We start from the raw sequence: 14,759 nt of genomic DNA on the forward strand, positions 1-14,759 counted from the left end.
CAAGTTTAAAAAATTAATTTTAGTTAATGGATCTGAATGAAACACTTCTTTTTTATCAAAGGACTAAAAAATGAATTGCAGCATAATAAATAGCATTAAGATAATAGTTATCTTTCCTCTAATTTATAACTTGAGTCAGTTATCGTTCCTATAAGTTATAACTTTACAAAATGTAATATCTCCAATATCCAAGTTAATTTAAAAGGCTTATGTTAGATGGCCTTCCAGGTGGCCCCTGTGATCTGTCTCCTAGTATTCTCAGACTTTCCTCCCCATTTTTCCAGTCTTTGTGCTTGGTAAAATATTATAGACTTGAAGGTATGTCACTTCTGAAAATAGTTGATATAAAACACTGCAGCCTCTGTCTTCATCATTCTCTCTTTATATTTGGTTCAGTGTGGAGAAGCTAAGAGTATTGTCATAAGCCCAAATAACGGGGCGCTTGGGTGGCTTAGTTAGTTAAGTGTCTGCTTTAGGCTTAGGTCATGATCCCAGAGTTCTGGGATCGAGCCCTTTGTTGGGTTCCCTGCTCAGCAGGGTGTGTGTGCTTCTTCCTCTCTCCCTCTGCGCTCTCCCTGCTTTTGCTCTCTCTCAAATAAATCAATAAAATATTAAAAAAAAACCCAAAAACTCAAATGGTGGGGAACTGCCTCCTCATGCCAGGAGCCATGTTGAGTTTGCACTGTGTCCTCTAGCTCAGCTGAATGGCAACCTCTCTGGGCCTTGAGACTCAGCCAAGACTGTCCAGCTAGGCTGCTCGGAGATTGCTGACCCATATGACAGTAAATTTTGTTGTTTTAAGTTAAGTTTTGGAGCAATTTGGTGTGCAACAACAGCTAACTAGTACAACAAGGTGTGTTTTCTCTGTTTGATCAAGTTTAAAAGAAAAACTTGGTAAATCAGTAGTGTCAAAGTGAACATCTTTGTGCTTTATCATTCATATTTTTTTAAGATTGATTTTATTTATTTATTTGAGAGAGAGAGAGAGTGGCAAGCACAGGGAGCAGCAGGCAGAGAGGCAGAGGGAGTAGTAGACCAACTCCCTGGTGGGCGGGGAGCCTGATGCGGGACTGGATTTCAGGACCCTGAGATCAGCCTGAGCTGAGGGCAGATGCTTAACTGACTGAGCCACCCAGGCGCCCCTGTCTTTCGTATTTTTAAAATAGATTTTATTTATTTGAGAGGGGGAGAGAGAGAGACCGAGAGCATGAAACGGGAGGGGGGCAGAGCAGTAGGCCGAGGGAGGAGCAGACTCCCTGAGCCCAACGTGGGACTCCATCCCAGGATCCTGGGATGATGACCTGAGCCAAAGCAGATGCTTAACCAACTGAGCCACCCAGGCTTCTTTTCATATTTGTTTTTATTGATTTATAAGATAGTACGTATGTCCCTCGGGTTTTCTGTAGTTTCTAGTGAAACAGCATTTTCACTATCCCATTTTACTCACTCTGTTTTCTGTAGCATCTAGGCAGTAGTTTAGAAGTGGGTCCAAGAGTATCAGATATCAAGTGTATTCATAATTGAACTAAAGACAGGCTTTTTTATGGTGTCAAACACCTGTGTTTCTTTTTTTTTTTTTTTTCTTTAAATAATAATTTCCTTTTTAGGATGTTTTGGTGCAAATAGACGTGCAATGGGCCCTGTCTGAGAAGCTCTAAAACGTATATATACTGCATATTGTAATTGGTGCTGTTATTATAGATACTCAGTGTGTTTTATTTTTGGAAAAAATAATAATTGAATAAAAACGTAGAGACTGTTTAACTCCGATTTTACAAATTAATGGATGATAACCATTAATGGATCATAACCATCTTCTACAGTAGTTGGGTTTTAAAAAATGTAGTATTTTTTAAAAAAAGATTTTATTTATTTATTTGAGAGAGGGAAAGAGAGCAGGAGGGAGAGAGAGAAGCAGACTTCCCACTGAGAAGGGATCCCAACACAGGGCTCGATCCTAGGATTCCAGGATCCCAGGATCCCAGGATCATGACCTGAGCCGAAGGTAGAAGCTTAACTGATTGATCCACCCAGGCGCCCCCCAAATTTAGTATTTTGTAATGGGACTTAAGTAACAAGTTCATTTTCTAAAGCCAGCTAGATAGTATTCAGAACAAGTTTGTTTTTATTTCTAGCTTCTTACATTGCAACATGGTTTTCCCAACAGTCACTCTTTTGTTTTTGTTTTTGTTTTTAACTGAAGTTCATAGGAGGCTATATATACAGAAGTGCCATTAAGTGCAATTAAGTTTAATTAAGTGCAATTAAGTTTAATTGCCTTAATTAGCTCCTCACCTTGAGGTTGGTATTTTAGTTTGAATTTACTTTTACTTTTTCTTAACAAAAGATGGTTTTCACATTAAATATAAAATTATATATTTATTGATTTTTAATGAAATTTTTAGTGTCATTCCTTAACAGTAGGCATATTATTACTGATTTATATATGTTCTTCTTCTTTTGAGGACCGTCTCATTTATATTTGTTTCAGACATTTTCTTCCAAACTTTTTGTTGATTTCTTCTACACTTTACTATTTTACCTTTTATCTATGATGTCATCTTGGGATATTTCATCATATCTGTTCTAGTAGTTTCCTAGGAATCCCATAGCAGCATTATCATAAACTGTTTGGTTTCCACAATAGAAATTTATTTTCTCACCATACTAGAGGCGAGAAGCCTAGAATCAAGGTGTTGGTGAGGCCATGCTCTCTCTGAAGGTTCTAAGGAGGAATACTTTCTTTGCTGCCTTCCCAGTTTTGGTGGCTAGTACTAATCCTGGATATTTCTTGACTTGTAATTGCATCTAATTTCTGCCTTTTTCAATACATGGCCTTTTTTATTTGTACCTCTTTACCCAACCCTCCCTCTTTTTATCAAGAAACCATTCTTTGGATTTAGGGTCATCCTAATCCATCCAATATGACTTCATCTTAACTTGACTATATCTGCAAAGACCCTATTTACAAATTAGGTGACACTCAGATGTACCTGGGATTAAGACTATAACATAGCTTTTTGGGGAATGTGGTTTAACTCACAACACCTATTTTGTTTAATAGAGTGTATTCTTTATATATTTTTCTTATTATGTTGTTTATATTTAGTATATCTTTAAACTCTGGTTATTGTTTAAGCTCAGACAGATATATCGAATTCTATGTAATCTAGTATCCTTTATATTGTAAATTATAATCAATAGTGCTTACCATTGTGACTTATTTTTAAAATGTTAATGATTACATTAACATTGAGAAAATTAGCATGAAATTAACAAAAGACCTTCTAATTTAACTGTCATTTTGTTCTAGTTCATTCCTATGCTTACTTATTTTGAATTGTTATAAAATACTGATGGATAAACCTTATTTATAAAGGTTCTTAGTGATTAGTATTGGGATTATGGGGCTAGTAGGTACTCCATAAATATTTGCTGTGGATTAACTTTGGCTTGCTATTTTTTGAGAGTACAGCTCTACCACTTGGTATTCTGATCTATAAATGCTGTATTTGACATGTGGACTTTTAATTATAGCTAGCCATTTCATCTCAGATTGTATATCTTTTTTTTTTTTAATTTATTTATTTGACAGAGAGAGATCACAAGTAGGCAGAGAGGCAGGCAGAGAGAGAGAGAGAGAGGGAAGCAGGCTCCCTGCTGAGCAGAGAGCCCGATGCGGGACTCGATCCCAGGACCCTGAGATCATGACCTGAGCCGAAGGCAGCGGCTTAACCCACTGAGCCACCCAGGCGCCCCCAGATTGTATATCTTAATTGCTGGGACAGTTGTATGTTGACTGGAATAACACATGGTTCCTATTAGAAAATAACATGAAAACAAGACAGATATTGCTATTTAAAACTCTTATTCTTTTATTTTAATATTGAGTGTCTTATTTTTCTCTTAGGAGACTAATAGATTGATTAGGTTGTAAGTAACTTTTTTAACGGTTAACTTTTATTTGGGGTCTACATATTTAAAGAAACTTTCTATGAATTCCACTTGTAAAAGATAAATTAACCCATTCACCCAGAAAATTTCTATTCTTAGAAAATACCATTTTATAGAAGTAATAGTTGGAACCATTTTTACTTTTTTTTTTTAACTCCCATTTACAGATCGCCATACTAGTATTCCTAAAAAGATTCTTAAATTTTACTATGCCTTCATCTTAATACTGGTTTTCAACCCAAATGCACATTGGAATCACCCAAAAAGCTTTTAAACAAATACCAGTACCTGGACCCCAACTGGGTATTGTCCAGGACAGGACATTGGGTGCCAGGACATTGATACCCATTGAAAAGATGGATAGGAAGATTTTTGTTCTTGTTATGGTTAATGTTCATTATTAATTCTGATGTGTAACCAGGAGTATAACCAATACCTTGAAAATCTGTTTTATATGTGTATTCTGTTGTCTATGAAGGCATTTTTGATACCTTACAAAAACAACAGCTCACTTTCTATTTCTGCTCTGAGATCTGACCTTCTCTGATCAGTTTTTCTTTAATCTTTACAAATCTCAGTATATACCGCTGGACTGGACCAAATACCAAATATTAAAACAAAATAAAGTTTAGCTAAGTAATTCTATAACATTACTTTAGACACACTTAAATCATATAACTTGAGTTCTGGCATAAAATTCTAAAACCATGGAATTCTTAATTGAAAGACAAATCAAGAACTGCTTCCAGGTACTTTACAAATGGCATTTGTATTCTGAGATATGTGAATAAATATGAAAGTGTATTTGTGCATGCATGTTTGTGTAGCAGTGGGATGACTATATGATTCATCTTCCAACCCATGATACTTGAGAAAAATACACACCATTTTTTTAAAAAGTAGGCTCCATGTCTAATGTGGGGCTTGAACTCACCACCCCAAGACCCAAGAGTCACATGCTCTACTGAGTAAGCTAGCCAGGTGCACCATCCCCCGAATACCATTTAAAGAATACTGAAACAAATACACGTATATCTCCATATTGCTTTTTTTTTTAACCCCTCTCTAAACGAAAATGTTTCGGATTAATATGAAAAGGCAACTGTAGCAATAAGCAAACATTCTGTGTTACAGAAGCATTTGCTAATGCATTGTTTAATTCTTCTCATTTTTATTGTCCTTTACTCTTAGTGAAGCTATGGTCTACCAACCTAGACAACTCAGTGGCAAGCATTGAGGCGAAGGCTAATGTGTGCTGTGTTAAATTCAGCCCCTCTTCTCGATACCATTTGGCTTTCGGCTGTGCAGGTAAGAAATGAAAGCAGCTTTGTCTTCTTTTGATGTTGATTGCATATTGTGCCTAGGATAAAAGACTGTAGTTTAAAATGAATAACTTGCTTTGTAAGTTTAAATTTTGTTTTTTGTTACTAGATTCTAAGAAGTATGCAGTGTGCCATCATTACTCCTTTATTACTATGCCTTAATTTTAGTATTCTGTCACCGTTTTTCATACCTAGAGATGGTTTGTTGATTATTTTTGTTGTTCCTCCAAGTCTTTGCATGCATGAACTAATGCTTATTCACACACTTAGGTCATAATGACATTTAAATGATTAAGCTATATTATACAGACAAAGGAATCAATTTTTTTGATTAAATGACATTTATTCATTCTTTTAAAAATTTAATTTATACATATATATGTATAGATATTTATACATATATATGTGTACATATATGTATATACATATTTATATATATAAATTATATATATACACATATATGTATAAATTATATATAGGGACAATTTATACATATATATGTATAAATTATATATATAGGGACAATGAATGAAGACAGGTAAAATCTTGCATCATGGAATGCATGGTAACATAGGAAGTTCTCAAAAACGTGTTAACTATTACTATAGCAAAGAATTTCTTGTTAATCTAATTTTCTTAACTAGGGTGACCAAATGTCTGCCTTTGCCAGTCATGGTTTATACTTATATTGTTATCATTACTATTAGTGCCTTCTTTCATTCTCAGAAGTGTTATGGGTTGGAAGATGAATCATGTGGTTGCCCTAGTCCTTTGTCTTCTGTATCTGTCCACTCCCCCTAATTGTTAACTAGAACAGTAAATAGTAAACACTTGTAATTTAACTTCTGCATTAGGAAATCTCTTTGATTCTTTTTATATTGATAATCTCAGTTTTTTAAAGATAATTTTGGCACCATATAATGAACACAGAAACACCCTTAAAAAAGGAGAAGCACTGGAGCACTGGGTGTGGTGAAAAAATAATGAATACTGTTTTTCTGAAAATAAATAAATTGGAAAAAAAAAGGAGAAGCACAATTTAAATCTTATTTGTTATTATACCCTTTCCTTATTTCAATTTATTTATTCATTTATACACTGACGCAATTTCATAGTTTCAGTAAGGTACAGTCTAACATGTATCTGTAGGTAAAATTCTCTTTCTGTTAGCATACAGAATTTTGTTTTTCCTAATCAAATGGTATTCTTTTCCATTTGAACCTACTATTTCCTTATTAAATCCCTTTTCTATCACTGACTAGGCAAGCGGATTAATTTATCTCCGCACGTTTCTTATCCTTTAAAATAGAGATAGTCCTTTGATGCTTTATGAAGATTATAAAAGGAGAATGTTATATATAAAGCTTTTCTCATATGGTATTTAGTAATTGTTTAGTTATTTTCATTATTAATACTTTATCATGCATTTAATTAAAATAGCTTATTGAGTTTTATTGTTACATTCTGTTTTATAAACACACTCACCATTGGCCATCATGTATGAATTGAAGTTATTGTCAGTATTTCATAGGTACAAATACCAGCTATGAACATCTTCAGAATTTTTTGTTCCTGGCAAAGGGAAACCTACTTTATTTATGTATTTTTAAATTTTTAAATCCAGTTTAATTTATTTTAATTTTAAAGTTTATTTACTTATGTGGTCTGTGTACCCAATCTGGGGCTCAAACTCACAGCCCTGAGATAAAGAGTTCCAAGGTCTTCCGACTGAGCCAGCCAGATGACTTAGGGAAACCTACTTTAAAAAATGCTTTACTGTCTGGCAGGCTGTTTGCCCTGTTTTAAATTTTCATGTATTTCTTACTTAATTTTTGCATTTGCTTTTCCATGTATGCTTTAAGATTTATCTTTTTCCAATTCTAGAAAAATTCTTTTGGGATTCTCCTCTGAATTACATTTTATTTATTTGTTAATTTTGGAACCACTGGCATTATTAAGATAGTACATCTTCCCACATAGTTATATGGGGTAGTTTTCTGTTTGTTGGGATTATTTTTTTCTTACAGTGAGATTTCATAGTTTACTTCATTTAGGTATGAGGTCTTTCTGGTTAATTTTTTTTCTATGTCTAAGTTTTGGTTCTATTTTTTCTATTGCTTATTTTAAGTACTGTTTGCTGAAAGTAGATAAAAATTTTTAATATTTAGATATATGTATTATATCTAGGCACTTTATAAATGTTTCCTATTAAATCTAGTGTTTTTTTTGGTGGAGTCTTTGAGTTATCTATTTATACTTGATAGTGGCCAAAATGATGTTTGTTTTTCTTCTTTTCCAGTGGTTTAATGCCTTCTCTTCTTATAATGCAGTGTTTCTATGAGACTAGTGATAGTTACTTTCCTCATCTGTTTCATGTAGTTGAATGGGCTTCAGTCTTTCACTTTGTAGGGTGTCTTTCTTTTCTTTTTTAAGATTTATTTATTAGTGTGAGAAAGAGAGAGTGCCTGCGCTGGTGAGGGGAGGTGAGAGGGAGAGAGTCCTCTCTACATTCAGTTAGGATTGACCAAGGCTCAATCTCATGACTACCAGCTTGAGATCATGACCTGAGCTAAAACTAAGAGTCAGATGCTCAGCTGACTGAGCTACCCAGGTGGTCCTAGGATATCTACTTTTGGAAAATAGTCTTTATTAAATTCAGATGATTTCATTTTATTGTTTCTTAGGCGCAACTTCAGTATTTCATCAAGTGCCTGTATAGCCACAGTTTATACAGTCACATGATTTAATTTGTTGATACGAATTCTGTATATACATTTTCTGATACTGAATTATATTTGTGTTTGTAGAATAAACCTTTTTTGCACATAATGCAGAATTCTTTTGATAAATAGGTGTTATTGCTATTATTTTTATATCATAATCATAAATTTGATCTGTTTTTTAAAAAATCATTTTAATCATTATTTTATAATTCTAGTGTACAGAAGTCTTGAACTTGTCTTATTTAATTTATTCCTGAGTATTTTATTACTTCTTTTAATTTAAAATTTTTTTCCAAGTTTTTATTTAAATTCCAGTAGACTTACAGTATTTTATTACTTTGGGATGTATTGTAAATGGAATTTTCTTAATCTTATTTTTGAATTCTTTGTTACTAAAGTTCAGAAATAGAATTAACTTTTGTATATTGATCTTGCATCCTACAATCTTGCTGGTCTTGTGTATTTTTTCTTCTTAGTTTTATTGTGGATTTCATGGGATTTCTATATTTAGGATCAAGGTATCTGTGAATTAAAATAATTTAATTTCTTCCTTTACTATGCTAATGTCTTCTTGCTTACTTGTATGAGCTAAAAGCCCAGGTATAATGTTGAATGGAAGTGGCAGAAGGAACTTCCATACCTCATGGAGAAAACATTCAGTTCTTCACAATTAAGTGTGATATTAGCTCTAAGATTTTTGTTGATACCTTTAGGGTTGAGTAAATTTCCTATTCCTAGTTTGCTAAGAGTATTTATTATGAATGAGTGTTAGATTTTGTCTGTCTTTTTCTATGTCTTTTGAAATAATCTTGTAGTTTATGTCCATTATTATAATAATAGGGGATAGTTCGTTATTATTGTGGTTTTGAATGCTAAACAAACCTTCCATTCCTGGGAAAAATCTCTCTTAGCCATGGTATAAAATTTTTCTTATACGTTGCAGAATTGAGTGTTCTAATGTTTTAAGTATTTTTGTGGTATTTGTAACTTTCTTATGATGCTTTTTGGCTTTGATAGCAAAGTACTATTGGCCTTATAGAATGAGTTGGGAAGTATTTATTTACTGAATGAGTTTGTAAAGGGTTGGTATTACTTTCATCTTTAAATTTTTAAAAAAATATTTTATTTATTTATTTATTTGAGAGAAAGAAAGTGAGAAGAGAGAGAACATGAGCAGGAGAAGGGGCAGAGGGAGAGGAGAAGCACACTCCTCACTGAGCAGGGAGCCCAAAGAGGGGCTTGATCCCAGGACCCTGGGACCATGACCTGAGCCAAAGGCAGCATTTAACAAACTGAGTGACCCAAGTGGCCCTCTTCTTTAAATATTTGATGGAATTCATCAGTGAAACCCTCTGGACTTGGACTTCAGGAGAATATTTTAAATACATAATTTAATTTCTTCTTAAAAATTCATTCAGATTTTCTGTTTCATTTTTAACTCAGTTTTGGTATTGACTTCCTTTCTGGGAGTTTACATATTTAATATTTCTAATTTGTTGTAATAAAGTGTTTTAGCATTCTCTTATTGTTCTTTTAATCTTTGTAGTGTTAGTAGTAGTGTCCTATCTTTCATTGCTAACTGGTCTTTTGTGTTTACTCTCTTTTTTCTTTTTGGTGGGTCTAGTTAAATATTTGTCAAGTTTCTTCAAGAGTTGTGTGTGTATGAGAGATGCTTCAGACCAGAATATCCTATATTGCCAGTGTACTTAACATTGTTACCCAAACTTACTTGTTGGAAGGGTTAGAGATCTGTAGGCTGAACCTCTTATAATGATTATTATCTCACCATAAGTATCAGTAGACCAAGAGAGATGTTCTTTCTTTCTCATCCAATCAAGATCAAGATATGTTGAGTTCAAGTAGGTTATGCTATTGCTACAATCAAGAGATCAGAAATCGTTTACTGTAACTGATACAAAGCTAGAGACTGGACATTGAAAAATTATATTAGAAAACCTCCACATCCTTAAGTGATGCTTGCAACAGAAATATCCAAAGCTGAATGACCACCAATTTTCTATTTTTCAGATCTTATATAAGTGCTTCCCTGTGCTGGAAACCCATTCACATCTGGAAGCATAACTTTAACAGGATCTGGGCAATGCAGTTTTTAACTTTCCATCCTCCATAGGCTTAAATAAGGTGGTAGGAATGGATGCCGAGGGCATTGGCCTTATCCAGCACAATGCAGTTTCATGAGTTAAGGACATAATTTTTCTAGCTTTGAAATAGGGATTTAGTATCCAGGCAAGCATTAATGAAGCCAGTAGTCCTTACTTTATCCACTGTCTTTAATTCTGTCTTTTACTGATTGAAACATGCATTTTATTACTAAAACATATTAGAAAAACAATGACTTATGTTGTATCATTTTCATTTAGAATTGCAGCATTTCTTAGAATGTAGACTATTGTCTAAATGTTTTTCTTTAAACTGTAAAACATCACTCTTTAACTGTACCATTTATTTTGCCACTGGGAGAAGTACAGGGTCATATTCCTGAGATTGCTTAATAAATGTCATTTGTGATGATGAATTTGACATTAGAAGTGGGTTGCACATTTTTAAGCATTGCTTTTGGAGTGAGAAGAAATAGACAATGAATGAGTAAGCAAGCTACCCACAATTATGTTTTGACTCCCTGTTTCAAGGGCATTGTAGATCCTGCCTACTGGGTAGTGACACATCTTGCTAATTCAGCTTCCCTACTTAACCTTCATTTAGATAATGTATTTCTGTTTGGTACAAGTAATTCATTTCTCTCTCTCTTTTACTTTATCATTTACTCATTTGCCTATTATTATAATATAAAAATATGTCTAGTTCTTGGGGTTTTTTTTTTAATTGAAGAGTATAGCATGAAAAATCTCTTGAAGTATGGTAAAAATTCACAAGCATTTCTTTTAAAATATCAAATTGTGAGTCATGGTCTCCTTGAAAATAGTAGACCATTAATTTTAAACTACTTTTTTGTGATTAACACTGAGAAAAAAATCTTTGAGTTTTATTTTATTTTATTTTTTTATAAATATTTTATTTATTTATTTGTCAGAGAGAGAGAGAGAGCACTGGCAGACGGAGGCGGAGGGAGAAGCGGCTCCCCGCCGAGCAAGGAGCCTGATGTGGGACTCGATCCCAGGACGCTGGGATCATGACCTGAGCCGAAGGCAGCTGCTTAACCAGCTGAGCCACCCAGGCGTCCCTTAGTTTTATTTTAAACCATGTAAAAAATCTTAAGTACTGAGATTATCTGAAACATTCTTTTACCAGAAGACAGGATAATATTTTTAATGTAAAGGTGAAAGTATAAGTGTTTGTTGTCTGTTACTTGATTACTACATGATGTTTTCTTAATAAGTAGAAAAAGGGGGGCACCTGGGTGTCTCAGTGGGTTAAGCCTCTGCCTTCTGCTCAGGCCATTATCTCAGGGTCCTGGGATCAAGCCCCAGATCAGGCTTTCTCCTCAGCAGGGAGCTTTCTTCCCCCTTCTCCCTTCTTTCTCTTTATGTGCCTCTCTGCTTACTTGTGATTTCCCTCTGTCAAATAAATAAATAAAATCTTTTTAAAAGAATAAGTAGAAAAAGGTAAGAAAACAATTTTTCTCCAGTTTTCTTCTCTAAAGCCAGTTTGGGAGAGCACTATAAGATGAGGTTGAACTCAGAAATCTGTGGTTTTAAGGGAACATCAGAGTTGGCTTGCATAATAACTTGAAGCATCTTGCAATTTCAAAAACTAAAATTATTATAACAGATAGGAAATATGGGTACTTATGTTATGTAATGTTATGTTACTTATTTGACAGAGAGAGAGAGAGACACAGCCATAGAGGGACTACAAGCAGGGGGAGAGGGAGTGGGAGAGGGAGTGGGAGAGGGAGTGGGAGAGGGAGAAGCAGGCTTCCCGCTGAGCAGGGAGTCCTGATTGCAGGACTCTGGGAGCCGGGATCATGACCTGAGCAGAAGGCAGGCGCTTAACCACTGAGCCACCCAGGTGCCCAAAATACGGGAACTCTTAAGGCATTCTTTTTAAGGTAGTAATAGTTTATTACCCCAAAAGTTAGTGATGTAAATCAAAGGTAAGTTTAGTATTATTCCGATTTAGGGGTGGTATTTATGCCAATAACATATTCACTGGGGAAGGAATACTGTTTCTAGAACAAACAGGAATTTTGAAATATCTTCTTTAACTCTTTTACAGTTAGCATTTTTAGTTTTAGTTACTGTAAACTCTTTGTTACTCTCTGTAAGCTAAATAGTTCATATGCATAAAAACATTTGTTTTCTCATTTTTTAAGACTTTGTAGTTTTTTGTGATTGGTATAATAATTTAGTTTTCAAAAGAATTTTGTTGTTGATACTTTTTTTTTTTAAAGATTTTATTTATTTATTTGACAGAGAGAGAGAGAGATCACAAGTAGGCAGAGAGTCAGGCAGAGAGAGAAGGGGAAGCAGCCTTCTCTCTTCCCCCCGATGCGGGGCTCGAGCCCAGGACACTGAGATCATGACCTGAGCTGAAGGCAGCGGCTTAATTCACTGAGACACCCAGGCGCCCTGATACATTTATTTTTAGATATCTGTATTACTCCTCTTACTCTAAAACTTACAGGTGCTTCTTTTTGCTTAAAGAATAAATATACATTCCTTTGCTTCTGTTCTAAATCCTCATGATTGGCTTCATTGTTCTTTATATGTGACTCATGTTGTTAACTCTGAAAATTTTTACTCAGAAGAATTTTTTTTAAAGATTTTATTTATTTATTTGAGAGAGAAATCTTTAAAAAATAAAAAGGGAGGCAGTGCCTGGGTTGTTCAGTTGGTTAAGTGGCTGCCTTTGGCTCAGTTCATGATCCCGGGGTCCTGGAATTGAGCCCCGCATTGGGCTCCCTGCTCAGCAAGGAGCTTGCTTCTCCTTCTCTCTCCACCTGCTGCTCCCCCTACTTGTGCTCTCTGTCAAATAAATAAATAAAATCTTAAAAAAAAATAAATAAAAACAAGCATGGGGAGGAGCAGAGACAGAGTGACAAGCAGACTGCACTGAATGTAGAGCCCAGTGCAGGGCTCAATCCCACAATCCCAAGGTCATGGCCTGAGCCAAAAACAAGAGTCAGATGCTAACTGACTGAGCTACCCAGGTGCCCCACCTCAGAAGAATTTTTGTAAAGCTTCTTCCATAAAGACTTCTTGATTCTGAGTACAGCTATTTTATATACATATCTTCTACTTTTAAAATTGATGTAATCATTTAAAATTGTATATATTTAATTTACAAATAGTACAAGATTTTATCCTCATTCTTAGCTTTCAGACGTTAACTAATAAAGCTCACGTTCTCATTCACCATGCATCATTACACTGCTTCTTCAGAAGCACTCTTGTTAATAGTTTTGCAGGTGTCTTTCCACAGATAGATAGATAACAGCATTTCTTGAGGAGGCCAATAAGCATTTTTCTTTATTTAAAACAATATATTTTTTTCTTTAAAAATTAGGCTTGATTCGAAAAGATGGACATTTATGCTGTATAAAACACAAGTTTAGAGTATTTTTAGATCTCTCTTCTATTCCCCCCACCCCAAAATATGATTAATTCCTTTCAATTTAAGAAGCTGGTGTTTAGTTTAAGGGGCTACGAAACCTAATTTAATTCATTTTTTAAAGTTAACATGGAGAAACTTGAGTAAGGTAGATTTGTAATTGCCGGAGATGTCTTCTGTTCTATTTTTCCATCATATTTAAGTAATGGGAGAAAAGTTTTAGGCTTGCTAATTTTATAAATCTGCCTTGTCTTTTATACAGCAGCTGCCAGTGGGAATGATATCTTTTCCTTCACATTTAAATAAATTTCTGAATATTTATTTAATAAATTTGGATTAGTGCCATATCACTCATGAATATTATCTATTATAGGTAAGGGGGTGGGGAATAATATTAAGGACATTGTATTTTCAAGTTTCCAAATAACTTGAAGTGAACTCAAATCGAAGTGACATGCATATAAAGCCAATACTATTCAAGAAACAAAGTATTGTATTACTTTGTCATACAATCCACTTTTGGGAGTGCTAAAGTCTAAAAACAGCTTTGAAGTACCTAGTGGATCTTTCATCTATTTATGTGTCTTGTCTTCCAGCCCGTAAGTAGCATTGTAACTACAAGGTATTTTTAAAACTGGACTTTACAGGAAATTTTGTATTTTTGTTAAATGCGGATTGATTGATTATTTGAGTTTGAGGTTTTTTCCTTTTCCTTTTTTCTTTTTAAGATATTACTTTTAAATAATTTCTGCACCCAATGTGGGGCTTGAACTTACAACCCCGAGATCAAGAGTTTCATGCTCCTTTGACTGATCCAGCCCCATGCCCTTAAATGCGGAGATAATTAACGTTAGGCATCTTTTCAGGTGTTACTAGTTTAAAAGATGTGATCATCATTCAGTTTTTGAAACTAATATTGAATAAGCACTAGAAACACTTGGAAAGTATGAAATATATGATTTCTTAGGAACCCAAGAAAATAATAGAGCCAGAGTACAAAATCCAAACTTATAGTGGTGTAGGGGAAAGAAGTAGAATATTTGGTTAATCCAAAAAAACAGGAGAGGAAAGAGAAAAATAACATAAAATGTTTGGAGTAATTAAAAAACAGAAAAGCTGATGAAGATTCAAATATATCTAATTATGGCAAATGGAAATGGCTTATTCCCTCCAAGTAGAAAAGGCTGGGATTAACAGACTAGTTAAGGGCGCCTGGGTGGCTCAGTGG

At 34.3% G+C, this 14,759-nt stretch overlaps 1 protein-coding gene across 4 annotated transcripts in view; it reads left to right on the forward strand.

The window, feature by feature from the left end:
• COP1 (COP1 E3 ubiquitin ligase) overlaps positions 1–14,759 on the forward strand; it is a 244,292-nt gene that overhangs the window by 144,439 nt on the left and 85,094 nt on the right. For all 4 annotated transcript variants that reach the window (XM_044267354.1, XM_044267355.1, XM_044267357.1 and 1 more), the window contains exon 15: positions 5,146–5,262. In XM_044267354.1, coding sequence (XP_044123289.1) covers positions 5,146–5,262 — 117 coding nt within the window. The remainder of the gene's footprint in view (positions 1–5,145; positions 5,263–14,759) is intronic.

This window comes from Neovison vison, chromosome 10 (assembly GCF_020171115.1).
Source record: "Neovison vison isolate M4711 chromosome 10, ASM_NN_V1, whole genome shotgun sequence".
Classification (NCBI taxonomy): domain Eukaryota; kingdom Metazoa; phylum Chordata; class Mammalia; order Carnivora; family Mustelidae; genus Neogale; species Neogale vison.